The 14,715-nt window shown below is 38.2% G+C and overlaps 1 protein-coding gene across 3 annotated transcripts in view; it reads right to left on the bottom strand.

The window, feature by feature from the left end:
* Positions 1-1,358: 1,358 nt before the first annotated feature.
* tmem159 (transmembrane protein 159) overlaps positions 1,359-14,715 on the bottom strand; it is a 31,009-nt gene continuing 17,652 nt past the window's right edge. For all 3 annotated transcript variants that reach the window (XM_004917987.4, XM_002931959.5, XM_002931958.5), the window contains exons 4-5: positions 11,369-11,507; positions 1,359-2,227 (exon numbers count right to left, since the gene is read on the bottom strand). In XM_004917987.4, the coding sequence (XP_004918044.2) occupies positions 2,143-2,227; positions 11,369-11,507 (224 nt within the window). In that variant the 3' untranslated portion in view covers positions 1,359-2,142. The remainder of the gene's footprint in view (positions 2,228-11,368; positions 11,508-14,715) is intronic.

Here is a 14,715-nt window from a genome sequence, read left to right as displayed (position 1 = left end):
CAAGTTTGGTTAATAAAAGAAGGATATTGGCTTGGGTTTAGGCCTGTGGCATGTCTGGGGGAGTCACCAATGGTTTCACAACACAGGTAGGTAGATGTGCATTTTTAAACACAGCTGGGGCTCAAGTGGTCAACATTTTTCTGATGCTTTCATCACTAGAGGATGACCTTAACTTTTTCTTTTCCCTGTCCACATGAGATACCTCTCTGACCTGTACTTTTTTTGGGGCACAGGAAAGTTGTTTTTTTTAGCTGAATGAACTATATCCATTATATATATATCCATTATATGTTATATCCATTAGTGCATTTGTGGCAGACCATATGAAATTTAACACATGTGAAGCATATAGTTAAGACTACAGGGGGTTGTTGGGGCAGTGTACAGACTTGTTTCTGAAATATGAGTTTTATTAATATGGATATTGTTCACCATATTTGTACTTATGGTAGCTGGCCTTTTATCTCTTATTCTTTATGTGTGCTACTCCCTTTATTCTCAAAGTTCACTCATTCTTAAGATCTCATCCTGCTTTTCCTCTACCCCTCATCTTTTCCTTCCTCATTCTTTAGATCCCATCCCACCTTTACTCCCCCAATATTTCTCTCCCTTATATCTAAAATATAGTGTAAAAATCAAATAAAATGGAATTTAAAAAAGTATTTTACTGTATTCCTCACAAAACAAATGCTAAAACCAATAAAACACTTGTGAAGGGGCAGATTATTCCAGGGGGGTTATCATGTAATGATTATGTTGCTTGCAGGGAACATGTCTAAACATATGTACAGTCAATTGCAGCTTAATGTCCTGGCCCCCTGGGTGTATAGATTTCAACAGAATTAAGCTGTGAGTAATTAGAGTGTACTGAAGTAGTATTTTCATTACAGAGCCATCGAAGGGTTGAGCCAAGTTTAGAATTTGTGTAATGGAAAAAGCACAAATGATGTGGTGGGATTAGATCAAAAAGCGTAATGTGGATATCAGTGTCAAAGAGTAATTTGTGCTATATGGGAAGGCATTTCGGGGAGATAAGTCACCTGCGGGAGTCATGTGCCATTGCCCTTAAGGAGAGGGAAAAATCATTGATAATCCCACGGTGGGGAGATGGGGTGGTAATTATGTGCCAATAACTTAAGGATCTTGTTTGGATCAAAATATTACATTGATTTGATTAGGACTAATAACCCATGGCAACCAATCAGATGTTTGCTTCCATTTTCTAAACAGCATTGCAGCTGCTAATTGGATGCTATGAATTACTAACCCTACGCTTACTCTGTTTTTCTTTAATGGAAAGAGTGAATTCAATAGGTTGTTCATACCTTTGGAAAAATACACAACGAATGCCATAGATATATCCAACAAAGCACCTTATAATTCCTTACTTTACCCATCGCTTAAGCCTTCAACCTTTATGCTGTATCCACCAATAAAAATAACACAAGATTTAGACACAAAGGCTTAAGTCATGGAGAAAAATATGGCATCTAATTTTCCAGTCAAACATAATGTTCTTTTCTGGAGACAAACATTCCATCAGCAGAGAATATGGATTGAATCGTGATAGACAATTTTCACCGCAGAGAGATACATACTCCTGTTCCATAGTGTCATTATTTGCTGGTAACTCATCTAGTAAATAGAATACAGCAAGTCCAATAAAATGTATATAAATTACAGCAAGTCCAATGAAAATATATACACAGCATACCAATATACAGGATATAGCTCATTTATAGATTTGCTGGCCAGCATCATATTGATATTATAAAATAAACCATGAACATTTTTGATGGAAATAGATAATCCATTTGCAAGCCAACTGCTCAGAATTCTTAGAATAATGGATATCCTTTATTAAATGGCCTGACATATATATTATATATATATATATATATATATATATATATTACACACACATCTTATGATAAGAGAATTTCATCTTAAGGACAGTTTGCTTGACATTCCTTTAACAATACAAAATAATTAACCTCGAGAATAAAAGTGCTTTAACATGAGCATGAAGGAAAACACCAACAAAGGAGACATTTTCCTTCTTGTAACAGTCAGTAAATATGAGAAGAAAACTTCTGGACACAGACAAGCAAAAAGGCAATTTGCAGTTACTTTAATCCCTTATCAACTGGTCTTAAAAGATTTTTCAGCCGTTGTCATTTCACGAGCTGGTAACATAGGTCCAGATCTCTGTGTTCCAACTGCCATCCTAAATATGTGAGAAAAGGAGGAAAAGATTATAGGTTTGCAATCAGATGCAGCAAAAAAGTACAAGATAAACATTATTTGGAAAGACTCCTTGAATGAATGCTTGGCTATTGGCCTCAATGTGAAAGCCGGGGACAGGAAGGGGCCTGCAGTAGACACAGCACATCGCACAAAATTTGTTTATGCCACACCTACTTTTTGGCCACTCCCCCATTGCTGTATACCTGCTCAACATCATAGTCACATATTTTAATCTGAATATATTTCCTAGAAAAGTTCCAAAATAATTTTATATAAATATTCCTTCCTTCAGCAACAGAAAAGCTGGCACAGGAAGTCTGAAGGATGTGGGAGAAGGGAAGGGGGTCAGGTTAGAGAAGATCACTCCTTCCTTTTTCCTGTCCTGGAATAGCAGTGATTGGCAGAGGCGGCTCTATTGGGGCAAGGTAATGTTGATTAATATACTTGTGCCATTATAAAAATGAATAGATCATTCATCAGAGTGGTTGATATCAGAAAGCTAGACAAAAGCAAAATAAAACAAATCCCAATAGTTTGCAAATGATCATAAAAAAATATTTTTTCAAGCATTTTAGTTTTTTTTATGCTTAAAGTAATACTGTCATGAGAAAACCATGTGACTTGCTTTGCGTGTGTTCTAATAAACTTCAGTCACACCTCACTGCTGCAACTTGAATTGATATCACCCCCCTTGCAGCAGCCGATCAGCAGAACAATGGGAAGGGAGCAAAATAGCAGCTTCCTGTAGGTATCAGAATAAAGGTGGCCATACACGGGCCGACTATAGCTGCCGATATCGGTCCCTTGGACCGATTCGGCAGCTAATCGGCCCGTGTATGGGGAGAGCAGAGCGGCCTGGCCGACCGATATCTGGCCTGAAATTGGCCAGATCTCGATCGGCCAGGTTAGAAAATCTGGTCGGATCGGGGACCGCATCGGCTTGTTGATGCGGTCCCCGATCCGACTGCCCCATTGCCGCCCACATAATCCGATCGTTTGGCCCCAGGGCCAAACGATCGGATTATTATTTTTTTTACCTAAATCGCCCACCCGTAGGTGGGGATATCGGGGGAAGATCCGCTCGCTTGGCGACATCTTTGCTACCCAATGGGTCCTGCAGCATGGGAATCTCTGTTATAGAGAATTCCAGCCAACATCTCCACATCATATTCTGTCTCTGCTTTGTGATATGCAGGGAGCATAAAAATGCAGAATTGTTGGCTTTAGGTCATAGTCACAGCAAGTCAGGAATATGGCATAGCATAGTGGATAAATCTTTTTAACCAGTGGAAGAACTAGAATTACTATGCCTATATTGTTTGTCTCAAGTCCTCACATTTACAAAACATCTTTGGGAGATAATCCCAATAAGTCTTGCACAAATTTACTGAAACTACCAGACTCCCAAACTAATAACAATCCATTAAAATGGTAGCTGCGTCTTAAAGGACTTATGGGGTACCATAATAAAATGTGCAGGTCTAGTAACCAATAGCAACAAACCAACAGGTACCATCTAGTGATCACCTGTATGAAAGCAAACACACGATTTGTTGCTATAGATTACTATTACTATACTTTGCACATTTTATTACTTTACCCCTTAAAGTGAAATTCAGTAATATGCAGCACTTTTATCAGCCAGTCCTGCAAACAATTGTAACCTTAAAAAAAAACATACGAATTGGCTTGTTATCAAATGTGATGCTTTTATTCGTTATCGATTAATTATAACATCTTAATTTCCAAAAAAACGAATTACTACGTGTCAAATGTATTAAGAACAATGCAAAGCGGAAACATGATTTCTCATCTAACATCTGTGTATCAGTAGAATGATGGCAGCTTATAGCAGATATCTGCTACATTTAAAGGCTGTGATTGCAAGATAAGAAAGATTAGTCCATAAAGGCTAATGTTCTCATAATCTCTGAGAAAGGTCTCCCATGGCGTAGAAGTAAATAGGACAAAGAGGATTTAGCTCACTATAGTTTGGAAAGGCAATTTTTTCCTCAGTACATTTATATATTTTCCAGCGATACATGAGCCCCCCTCGAGTTATAAAGCATCACGCTGTGTGTACTTTTCATTAGTTAATACCATACTAACAGTACCCTCGTGCTACAAATGGAACAGAGAACATACGTCTCCCCTTGATATCTAGGTGGGTGTTTAGGAAATGGTAAACAGTCAGTGTGAGGACAAGGGGGAGAGAGGAGATTACACTTTCATAGAATCACAAACACAGAAAATAATCTTCATTCTTTTTGTTTTATAGAATCGGGAATGAGTGCTCACATTGCAAGGAGTGAAACAAACAAAAGCAGCCAGTTGTTAATAATACAGGCATAGCTTATTTAACAAAGAAACACTCAAACACCAAATGAATGCAGGCTGGCAGAGGAATACAGGGTCACTGATGAACACCAAGTACTTGAGTATTACAAGCCTAATAGGATCTATATGTTCTATAAAGCAACTGGTGTGCTAGGTTTCTATCACAGAAGTGCAAAAGTTATATATTAGTGAATCTATCCATCCATCCATTCACTTTCTGAAGAGAAGGATACAGGGAAAATACTGTTTGCATGTTTTACTTTTCCTCAAATAGCCTGTAACGGTAATGGTACAGGGCACTGAACTTGTCCCCATCTTGGATTCTGTTAGGAGTGTCAGTGACACTGCACATGCTCAGTAAGCACTGCACATGCTTTGGACAACACTAGAGAAGCTAAGCTTAGGGGCTGCCACAAATCATTAAGCAGAAACTGAGGTTGGCCTGTCACAGAAGCTGATTCTAAAGGGCTGATTATTACATTCTGATGATAATTGCACTGGTCCCTGAGCTGCCATGCAATAAGAATCTGAATTACTAATCAGCCTTATATTGTGACATTAATATTCTATACAGTATATTGTGAGGCTGTCCCTTAGCCCAGTAAATTAAACAGTACAGAGCATGTGCTGGGAATCATTAGAAAAGAAGATGGGGAGCTACTGGGGCATCTTCAGGTACAGATCTTCCCTGCTAAAATGTTGTGGTTGCCTTGGGCTGGTACAGAAGCCCAAAACATAATGTGCAGCATTTCTAGCTTACTTCTATGTTAGGCTTCAGTTCTACTATAAACCATTTGTCCAGTTGCATTCAACGATGACCTGCCGTGAGGTGACATGCACCATTATGGTCTATGGCCAAAATTCTAACAGACATTCAAAAAGTCAACATACATTTTGAAAAATCTTATTATGGCTGTTTTCTACTTGTGGCCAAAGCTGCTGCTTGCACTATTGTGTTTTGCCACCCATGCACCCCATAACTTTGTTAGATGAATCCCAAGCAAGTGGAGCCCTAGAGCTACTGTCACCAAGAAGTGGGGAATAGCAACATTGTTCCCAGCATCAAAACTTGCAGCTAAACTTGAAGCACAGAGAAGCACAGAGTTTTACTCTGAGCCTCCTGCAGGCTAGCAGTCCACATGGTGCTACAAAATAGCCAATCACATCCCTTATTTGGCATTCTCATGCTTGTGTGACTCATCAACACTTTCTACATCTTCGTGTGTGGCTCACTAGTAAAAAAGGTTGGTGATCCCTGATCTAAGCCAAGGATCTCCAACTGAAGGCCAACAGGACACATAGAAAACTCCTCCAAGGCATTTTTATGCCCTTCCGTGTATTGTGGGATCATAGACATAATTTTATGAAACCACCGATGTTCATTTTTTTCTATGAGGAGTTGTGGGTTGATAATTGGATACACTGGACTGCACTAACCTAGTGATATTATGCAAAGCAGTCTATAGCTGTCATGGGATTCATAGACAGTTCTGACTTAATCAGATAAACTTGATGTCCTCCAGATTATTTTGATCTGTCATGGGATTTTGGTAGACAATCAAGTGCCCCTTACTGTCAGATGTTATGCTTAATGAAGGGCAGTTACATTTCCATGCTAGAAATTGTATTTTCCTCCATCTATCTCTGCCTCACAAGTAATTCTCACTGCAAATTCTATTCCAATACTAACTGAACTGGCAAATATTTCCCCTGTATTATTTAATCATTCTATGTCTGGCAATCGGAAATGAAATACCAAAAGAACACAGAAAACGTAGATGGCAATTATTCTGCTGAGATTTTCGAGACAGTCCCATGATTTCCATCTCCACTTTGTATGTTATACATGGTACACTCTGCATAGAAATTCTCTCTGTACATGGCTATGGCTTCAGGCATCTGTCATATCAGCACGGTTGATGTCTCAAGATGCCTTAATCTTGTGCTATGAACAACAGTGATGTCTTCTCACAGTATTGGCATATCCATTATCCTCTTAATTTCAAGAAGAAAAAAAGGAAAGGTACCCTTTCTGAAGAGGAAAGACTGATTTTTTTTTTTAGAATAGCCATGTTATTCTAACAGGTTTCTTAGAGCGTCTTTTGATTTACAGTCACTTCGCTTTCTGTTTTCAAATGTTTCCAGAGATGTCGCATAGGCTTGTAGTCCGGTGACTACACCTTGATTAACTGGTACATGGCTTCTTAGTTTATTGTTTAAATCCAGGATGAAAATGCTTTCTGTTGATACACTGATTAAATACTGCTGTCTAAAGGTGGCCATACACATACCAATGACAATCTTTCCTGCGACCATTGGTCGTTCGTTCCCTCCATTGACGTTTAGGGCTGAATCATCAGATATGGAGGTAAAAACAATCGGGATTCTACCTCCACCTGACGATTCAGCCTTAAACACAGATTTTGCTCGGGCGCTTTTCAAAATCTTTTGACTCACCCGATCGACGAGCCAACCAATATCCAAAGCTTTTGCGTTTTTGGACGTCGAAACTAGGTTTTATACGATACTAAGATTGAGATTTGATAATTTATGACGTTCAGGGCTGAATCATCAGATATGGAGGTAAAAACAATAGGGATTCTACCTCCACCTGCCAATTCAGCCTTAAGCACAGATTTTTCTTTGGCGCTGTTCAGAATCTTTTGACCCTCCCCATCGACAAGCCAACCGGCATCCAAAGCTTTTGCGATATCGGACGTCGAAACTAGGTTTCATACGATACTAAGATTGAGATTTGATAATTTATGATTTTTTACGGTGAAAAAAATTTATTTTGTGTTATTAAATGGATGTAATTTGAATAGGGCCATATTAGGAAATTGTGGCATTAAATGATGCTTTGATCAACAGTGTACAGATAGGCCACAACATTAAACAGCGGTATTTATTATGTATAATGTAATTTTTTTTAAAAAAAAAACATTTTTTAAATACAAATTTGTCTATATGATTGGACATTACAAAAATGATTCTTTTCAAGTTTTTACTTATGTAATCTTGATAAAGTGTGTATTGCATAGAATCCTAATAATGTATACTAAATGCTATAGAACCCTCAATGGATTTGTAAAACATTTGGTATGTAGGGAGTGGTCTCTCTTTAATAAATTATGCTTTTAATGATGGGTGGGGCAATTGTGTGTTTAAAAATGTGCTTTGGAACCTATGACTAAGTACCGGAAGGGTACAAAACGCTTAAGGCGGCATCTTGTGGGGTCTGTAAATTTTTAACATGGATTTTTGAATAAAATTGTGATTTTTTTTCTTTTTAAATTTTGTGTTGAGTATGGGATACACTTTGGATATTGTTGAATAATAAAACGGTACCTTGTACTTGATGGTAACTTATATGCAACATTTATATTGGTGGCAAAGCAATCATGTAGTAGTTATTTAATGTTTAAATGATGTTTAGTAGACTTAAGGTATGGTGATCCAAATTACAAAGAAAGATCGCTTATCCAGGCGCCCCCTTTGGTCGCGCCTCCCATAACACCCCCCCCCCGTGTGCGCATGTGGGGAGCCAAATTTACAAAGTTTGTTGCGGCGGGTCAGCAAGCCTGTGTGGCCTTGCCACAAATCTGGGCCTGGTAGTAACTATTTTTTAATCACTCAGATTTAAAGAAACTAACATTAAAGGGGGTTTCTATCTAACTAAATTTGATTACCATAAGTTCAACACTTGCTAAATGCTTTGTTTCACACTGCATTCAGTGGTGCATCCAAGGAAGGAGGTGCTGGGGGCCACAAGGTGCTAGGGAGCTTGAAATGTAAGTAATGTTGAATTAAGGGCCACCTCCTGGGATCAAAGGATTCATGCTGCACACAAACAAGCCAAGGCACACATACATGTTAGGTCACATCAGCCAATGAATGGACAGAGTTCTGTCTTTTGCTTCTACACTTCTTCCTGTTAGAGTAGTATTATTTCGGGTCATGTGATCTCTGAGGCAGCACACAGCCCATCACTAAATTGTGGATAAAGGGAAAGTATGTAAAAGAGCAATATTTACTGATATATATATATATATATATATATATATATATATATATATATATATATATATTCCAGTTTGGCGAGATTCTTTGATAGATCACTTAACATTTAACTTGTTGGTTAAGTATTCATTCTGGGGGTACAGGGCTCCCTTACACCTGTCATAGCTTCCACCAACAATCCAGCAGACACAAGGAGGAGGCCAAATTTTGTGTCACCTAGTGCACAACTCATGGTTGGGGCAGGTGGATTGTAGACAAACCCATGGCACTTTGTGGTGGTTTTATGCACCCTGCCCAAAAGAAGACAGTAAATAACATGGTAATAAATAGGCAGACCATATTTTTGCAAGTCACTAATCAGTTTCTTTTATCAAGGAAATAATTATCTCACCACAGTAAAAAGTAACTGACAAATGTCCAATATTTATCGTTAACACAAATGCTTTTCTGTTGCTTCTAAAATAGAATTCTATTCTGCACAATGGGCTTTGGCATCTGTATAAGACTGCACAGGAAGCGATGATCCTGTGGAACGACCAGTGAGATTTCCAACTCAGAATTGGCATAACCATTATCAAGACAATTACCATGAAGAATATAGAAAAAGATTCTTACTGAGAAGAAACTGTACTCGTTTTGTATCTAATTAGTATTTCAATTCTCATATTTTGAAGACAGGCAATATGTGACATTCAATACCTCTAGTAATGTCACTTCACAAGGGGGGGTCTATACTGTTGCCTTTATAACAATGCCACACAGCTCGGAATATGCCACTTTCTCCTGGGAAGTGTAACAGTTATTCCAGGAATATCTGCAGGAATCACACTCCAATTGGACCCCCTATAATCCATAGCATGGGATTATTGCTTGCAGGTGCAGACGTGTAATTTGGGCAGCAACTGCAATTTGAGGTTAAATTTAATGCTTTTCATTACAGGCATTTTGAAGCAGCCCACAGGGGTTCCTGCTATTATAATCAGTACTGTTCCAGTGCAAATTACAGGCAATACCAAATCTACATTTACTGTAGCCCTGAGCATGTGACTTTTGAATAATTTTTTTCAAAAAATTCTATATATCAAATTGTAACACTAGGAATCTTGCATGTACTGAAGCAAAAATTGATTTACACTTTCAGTGGTTTTATGTGCTCTACACATAAATTATTTTTGGCCCAATCCTATTTTTTCCCCTTTCGGATCACTGTTCATTGAAATTAGTTTTTGAAGTGTCTTAATTATTAAAGACGCAAGAGCTTGGCATACAGACAAGGTTACTAATACAGATGTTAAAGGAGAGCTAAAGTTTGTCTTAATTATTAAAGACACACAAGCTTGGCATACAGACAAGGTTTCTAATACAGATGTTAAAGGGGAGATAAAGTTTAGCAATGAAGTAGAGTAGAATGGCGTCATGTTATGTTTCTGTACCAGCCAATGGCAACTACATCCCTTTAGCAGTGAAGAGCTGTGCATCCAAAGATGCCCCCAGTAGCCCCCATCTTCTTTCCACTTATTCGAAAATATTCTCTCAGTTGCCTGAGCTTAGGGACTGACTTACAATATAGTGTATAGTTAGAATATAAATGTTCCAATGCAAGACTCATTAGTAATTGATTCAGATTTACATTACATGACAGCCCAGAAACCAGTACATTCTGTATCAGAATGTAATAATAAGGCCTGTGGCATCAGCTTCTGACAGACAAACCTAGTTTAAAGGCCTGGATCATTACTGGTGTACTCTGCTGGTACAGTATGTTCAGTATATAAAATACTGCCATTCTGGCCATATTTATTTTTAAGATTAACAATTAGTTCTGATCACTTTTCTACAAGTTGAAAAATAAAATATATTTTTAGATGATTTAAAGAGGACCTGTCACCCAGATATAAAAAGCTGTATAATAAAAGTCCTTTTCAAATTAAACATGAAACCCAAATTCATTTTTATATTAACACATCCAAACCCATTATAAAGACATTTAAAAATCCCAGCTGTCAATCATATATTGCTTGCCCCGCCTCTATGCCTTAGGAAACAAGATTTATATTATTTATATAGAGTAAGTAAAGTTTATTTTGCTCAACTAACAATATGGAAAATAATTTGGAGTTATTTCTTAGGGTGACAGGTCCCCTTTAAGTAACTGTGCTGGTACAATTTATTGCCTAGCCAGAGAAGTGCTAAGATTCTTAATGTTCATCCAAACTGCTTCTGAGCCAATAAAATCATTTTGAACTTTGGACCACTGAATGTGACAATTTTTTGTTCACAAGGGGACATTGTGTGGAAAACAATATTGTGTCAATGAATTGTACTCATCTAAATATAGAAGAAATATTTATTGAAAATTTCTTCAAAAACCCCACTAGTCCTGCCCATCTGTTCCACTTCCTGCTGCTTCCTTTCCCAGGCTGTGCAGGAGGCCGGTGGCACTCAGCACACTACACTGTAGGATAGGAACCAATCAGCAGCTAGGCTGACCTAACAGGGAACTGAAGCCTGTCTTTGTTTGTGTGATTGCAGGGCTGTGATTGGCTATCCCCCATCTGCTGTGTGCGCATAGTGCAATAGGGACCTTAGATTTTAAGCTTCACTTGGGCAGGAACTGGTTTAAATGGTAAACAGTCTCTTTGTAAATATGCTGTTTAAAAGTGTCCTAGACACATAAATAAAGGATTAAAAACATTCTGGTGAAAATGTAGATGCCTCTACTGTAACGAGAAACTGAATGGATGCAAAATAAGAAGGTTTTTACCTGTATGCATGCATGTAGTTCAAAATACTTGAACCCACTACATAGGACACGCACAGAACTGCTGCCACTCCGAGTGACATAACAGCAAGCCCGAAGAGGACACAGAACAATGCTACTCCACCGACGGATATCACAATACCTGACAACAAACACAGAAAGAGATCAGGGTCACTTATAGTCAATGGGGAAATATAATGCAACAATTGTACTGCAACACTGTCACTACACATTTTATTGCAATGATTTTTAAGCAGAATTTCTTCAGATGACTATAATGGTTCCTGCAGAACTTCATCTGAAAATCTGATGTGAACTCAATATCTTGACATGTGCTGATACAGAAAGACCAGTAGGTGATTTTACTGATCTGCAAAGCTTTAACTCCACAATTTACCCTGAAATGAAGCGTGTCTCGGCCAGCACAGCCCTGTTTACTAAGAAGCAGTGATGTGTTGTTTAATGTGAAGGTGAAGAAGTTAATCAGGAGTTAATGTTCTTTCTGTACCAACCTAAACAACCTGTCAGCCTGTACAACCTATATAAACAATGTCATGCTGCGGCCGTGCGTTTACACTGGATTTCAGCATCAAAGACAAATATTTTCAGAAAGGTGTAAAACAGCAATAAACTCCTCTAATGGAACTGACAAGTGTTTGATGCAACGGTATGGTACCTAATGACAAAATACTATACACCCACTTAATCGTGCTATATAAGCTAAATGGGAAAATGTCTTCATATGACAAGCAGAGAGGTAAAGATACCGAAAATAAACAGTGTTTTAGAAATAAAATGACTTTTTGTTGTATGTTTTCATGTGTATTTTCTTGCTTAATATTTCTTCAAATGACAGTAAATACACAATATTTAGTTGTAGTTTAATGCCAATGGCACACAGTACCTGTAAGGCAAGTGATTAGTGGTAGAAAGTGGGTATTAGGGGGAAACATAATAATAGATGCCAGCTTTATTAACTTAGAGCAGCCCATAAGATGTTTGCTTTTAAACAGCACATTGATAAATGTCATCTACTGATTGCCTGCCATGGAGTAAACTTAAAAGAGAAATAAAGAGGAATTTCTAGGGGATACCAAGCAGTTAGGCAACCTCTAGTGATTCTACTTACCTATTACCTCACAACATTGTCCCTCTGACAGTAGTCAGGAGCAAGGCACTCACAAATTAAGTATCCTGGCTATTATTTGAAGAAGAGGTGTGTCGCCCCTGGTAGAAAGCATATAGGGTTGCCACCTGGCTGGTACTGTACTAGCCTAGTCAGTAAAATACCAGCCAAAGCCCTGGCCAGTGTTACAAATTTAATAGCAATGTAGATGCTGCTAAATATGAAATAGCTAGTTATTATGCCTCCAACGCGCTTCCAATCCACCCCAATTCATCCTTCACCCTACTCCTCCATTTGCACCTTTACCTTTCTTACCTTGTCTCCTCCCCAATTCTCCCTGCGATTCGGCCTACAATGTTACAGCCCGACCACCTTTACGTCACAGTTGTTCTCCCATTTGTGTCATATATCCACCCATTTTTGGCCCTGCCCCCATGTCATTGGTCTGTAAGAGGCCAACCAAGGTGGCAACACTAGAGATTTATGACTAGAATTCCTGGTAGTTTCCTAATTTTGTGTGCTGAGCAATTCTGTTCCTTCTCTATTAATGATCAAAGTAAAAATATTTGCAAAATTCTTCTCTTTTTTAGTTACATTTATTTGTCTATAAAATATAGAGTATTTGTAAGTGCCACAAAATTCTGCATCTCACTGTAAATTGTGGGCATAAGTCATAAAGCGATGGCATAGCTGTTTTTACACACATTTTATGTGGGCATTCTTTAGCTGGCACAAAAAATGGTGTTACAGGGGTCCACAGCACTAAAAGCATAGGTGGTTTAAAAAGTTGTTCACTACAGGGCTCTTTTTCCCACTATATTCATAGTTGCAGCTTAGGCTGGGAAATCATAGGTACAACAAGAATGATACTAATTGGCAAGTAGCATGGTGCAAATATTTTCTGTATGCCATTTGTGTGGATGTAAAATTGCAATCATTACTGTTCTTTGACCACAGACTTTGTTAAATGAGGCACCAAATATTTGCAGTGTCTTGTTTTAAATTTCTTAATATTTACAAGCTAGAAGGCTACAAGCAGAGCTGGTACCTTAAAATAATAATAAACAGGGGTTTGGGGAATACAACTAAACTGGAGCCCAAAGGCATGAGTGGATAGAGGGCCTAGGATGAAGATTGTGGGCAACCACTGGTGTAAATATCAGTGGTGCAAATGCACCATGCCCTGAGGGTTCAATTAAAAAAATGTGCACCAGTGCCCAATGGGCCCTAGCTACACCACTTGGCTGTATTATGTCTCTAACTAATACTTTATTTATGGATATGATTTGCTAAGCAGTTAGCAAAGACAGGAAAGAAAAATGAACGCTGTCGATGCCAACCGCTGTACAGAAATCATAACAATGGAAATAAAATGCGTCATGTCTTTAACACAAAATAAATACCTTAAATAACCCCAAAAAATGCAAAGAACAAAATATTCTGACATGAGAAACTTTATCCATATGCTGGCAATTATGAGGAAAGATATGTAGAATGGGGGCGCAGATTAAATGAAAAGTGAAACAGAGGGTTTAATGGAGTGGCTTGAAGTAAGCAAAATGAGGATCCGATACTGTGTGCTGTCGAGTTTAGCAAAAGCAATCATGCCGTGTTCCTACTGCGAGCAGTCTTACTTCTTTCAGCGTCCCAAGACAGTTCTACGAACGCACTGTACGGAATTTCAATGAGACCCATTAATCTTGCTCAAATTTGTTTTATACCCGGAGTTGGAGAAATTTCAGGAGCTAGATTTCAACTCACTTAAAGCAAATGTGGCATATCCGTCTTTTTTCATCACTGCATTTCTAGAAGCTAAACAAAAGAGCCCTATATACAATTGAATGCATATTATATCTGATTTCCTAGGTCTTTTTCACCCCCTCAAGCAGTTAACTTACAGTGAGCTCATCTTTCCATTCATTGGGAGCTGATTTATATCAATTGGGGAATCCTCAAGGATTTCAGACAGTATGATATTTCCCCCTAAACTTCAAGACTGTCAGCAAAGTCTTTCGGACAATCAAGAAGGCTTTTAAGAATGGACACATTTGTTAAAGAAGACACCAGTGTCAAATCATTGGAATGTGTTTTGCAGTCCAACACCATTCTATTTTTACAGATAATGGTCAAGAAATTGCTAAGCACTACCAACTATTCAATTATTTTCGCTACAATGGGTATTGTATGCAGGCAGAAAAGATTTAAGGCCATTATTTTTCAGGCT

The sequence above is a fragment of the Xenopus tropicalis genome, chromosome 9 (genome assembly GCF_000004195.4).
Source record: "Xenopus tropicalis strain Nigerian chromosome 9, UCB_Xtro_10.0, whole genome shotgun sequence".
NCBI lineage: Eukaryota > Metazoa > Chordata > Amphibia > Anura > Pipidae > Xenopus > Xenopus tropicalis.
Note: the sequence above shows the minus strand (reverse complement) of the source record. Positions and strands in the feature narration are given on the sequence as shown.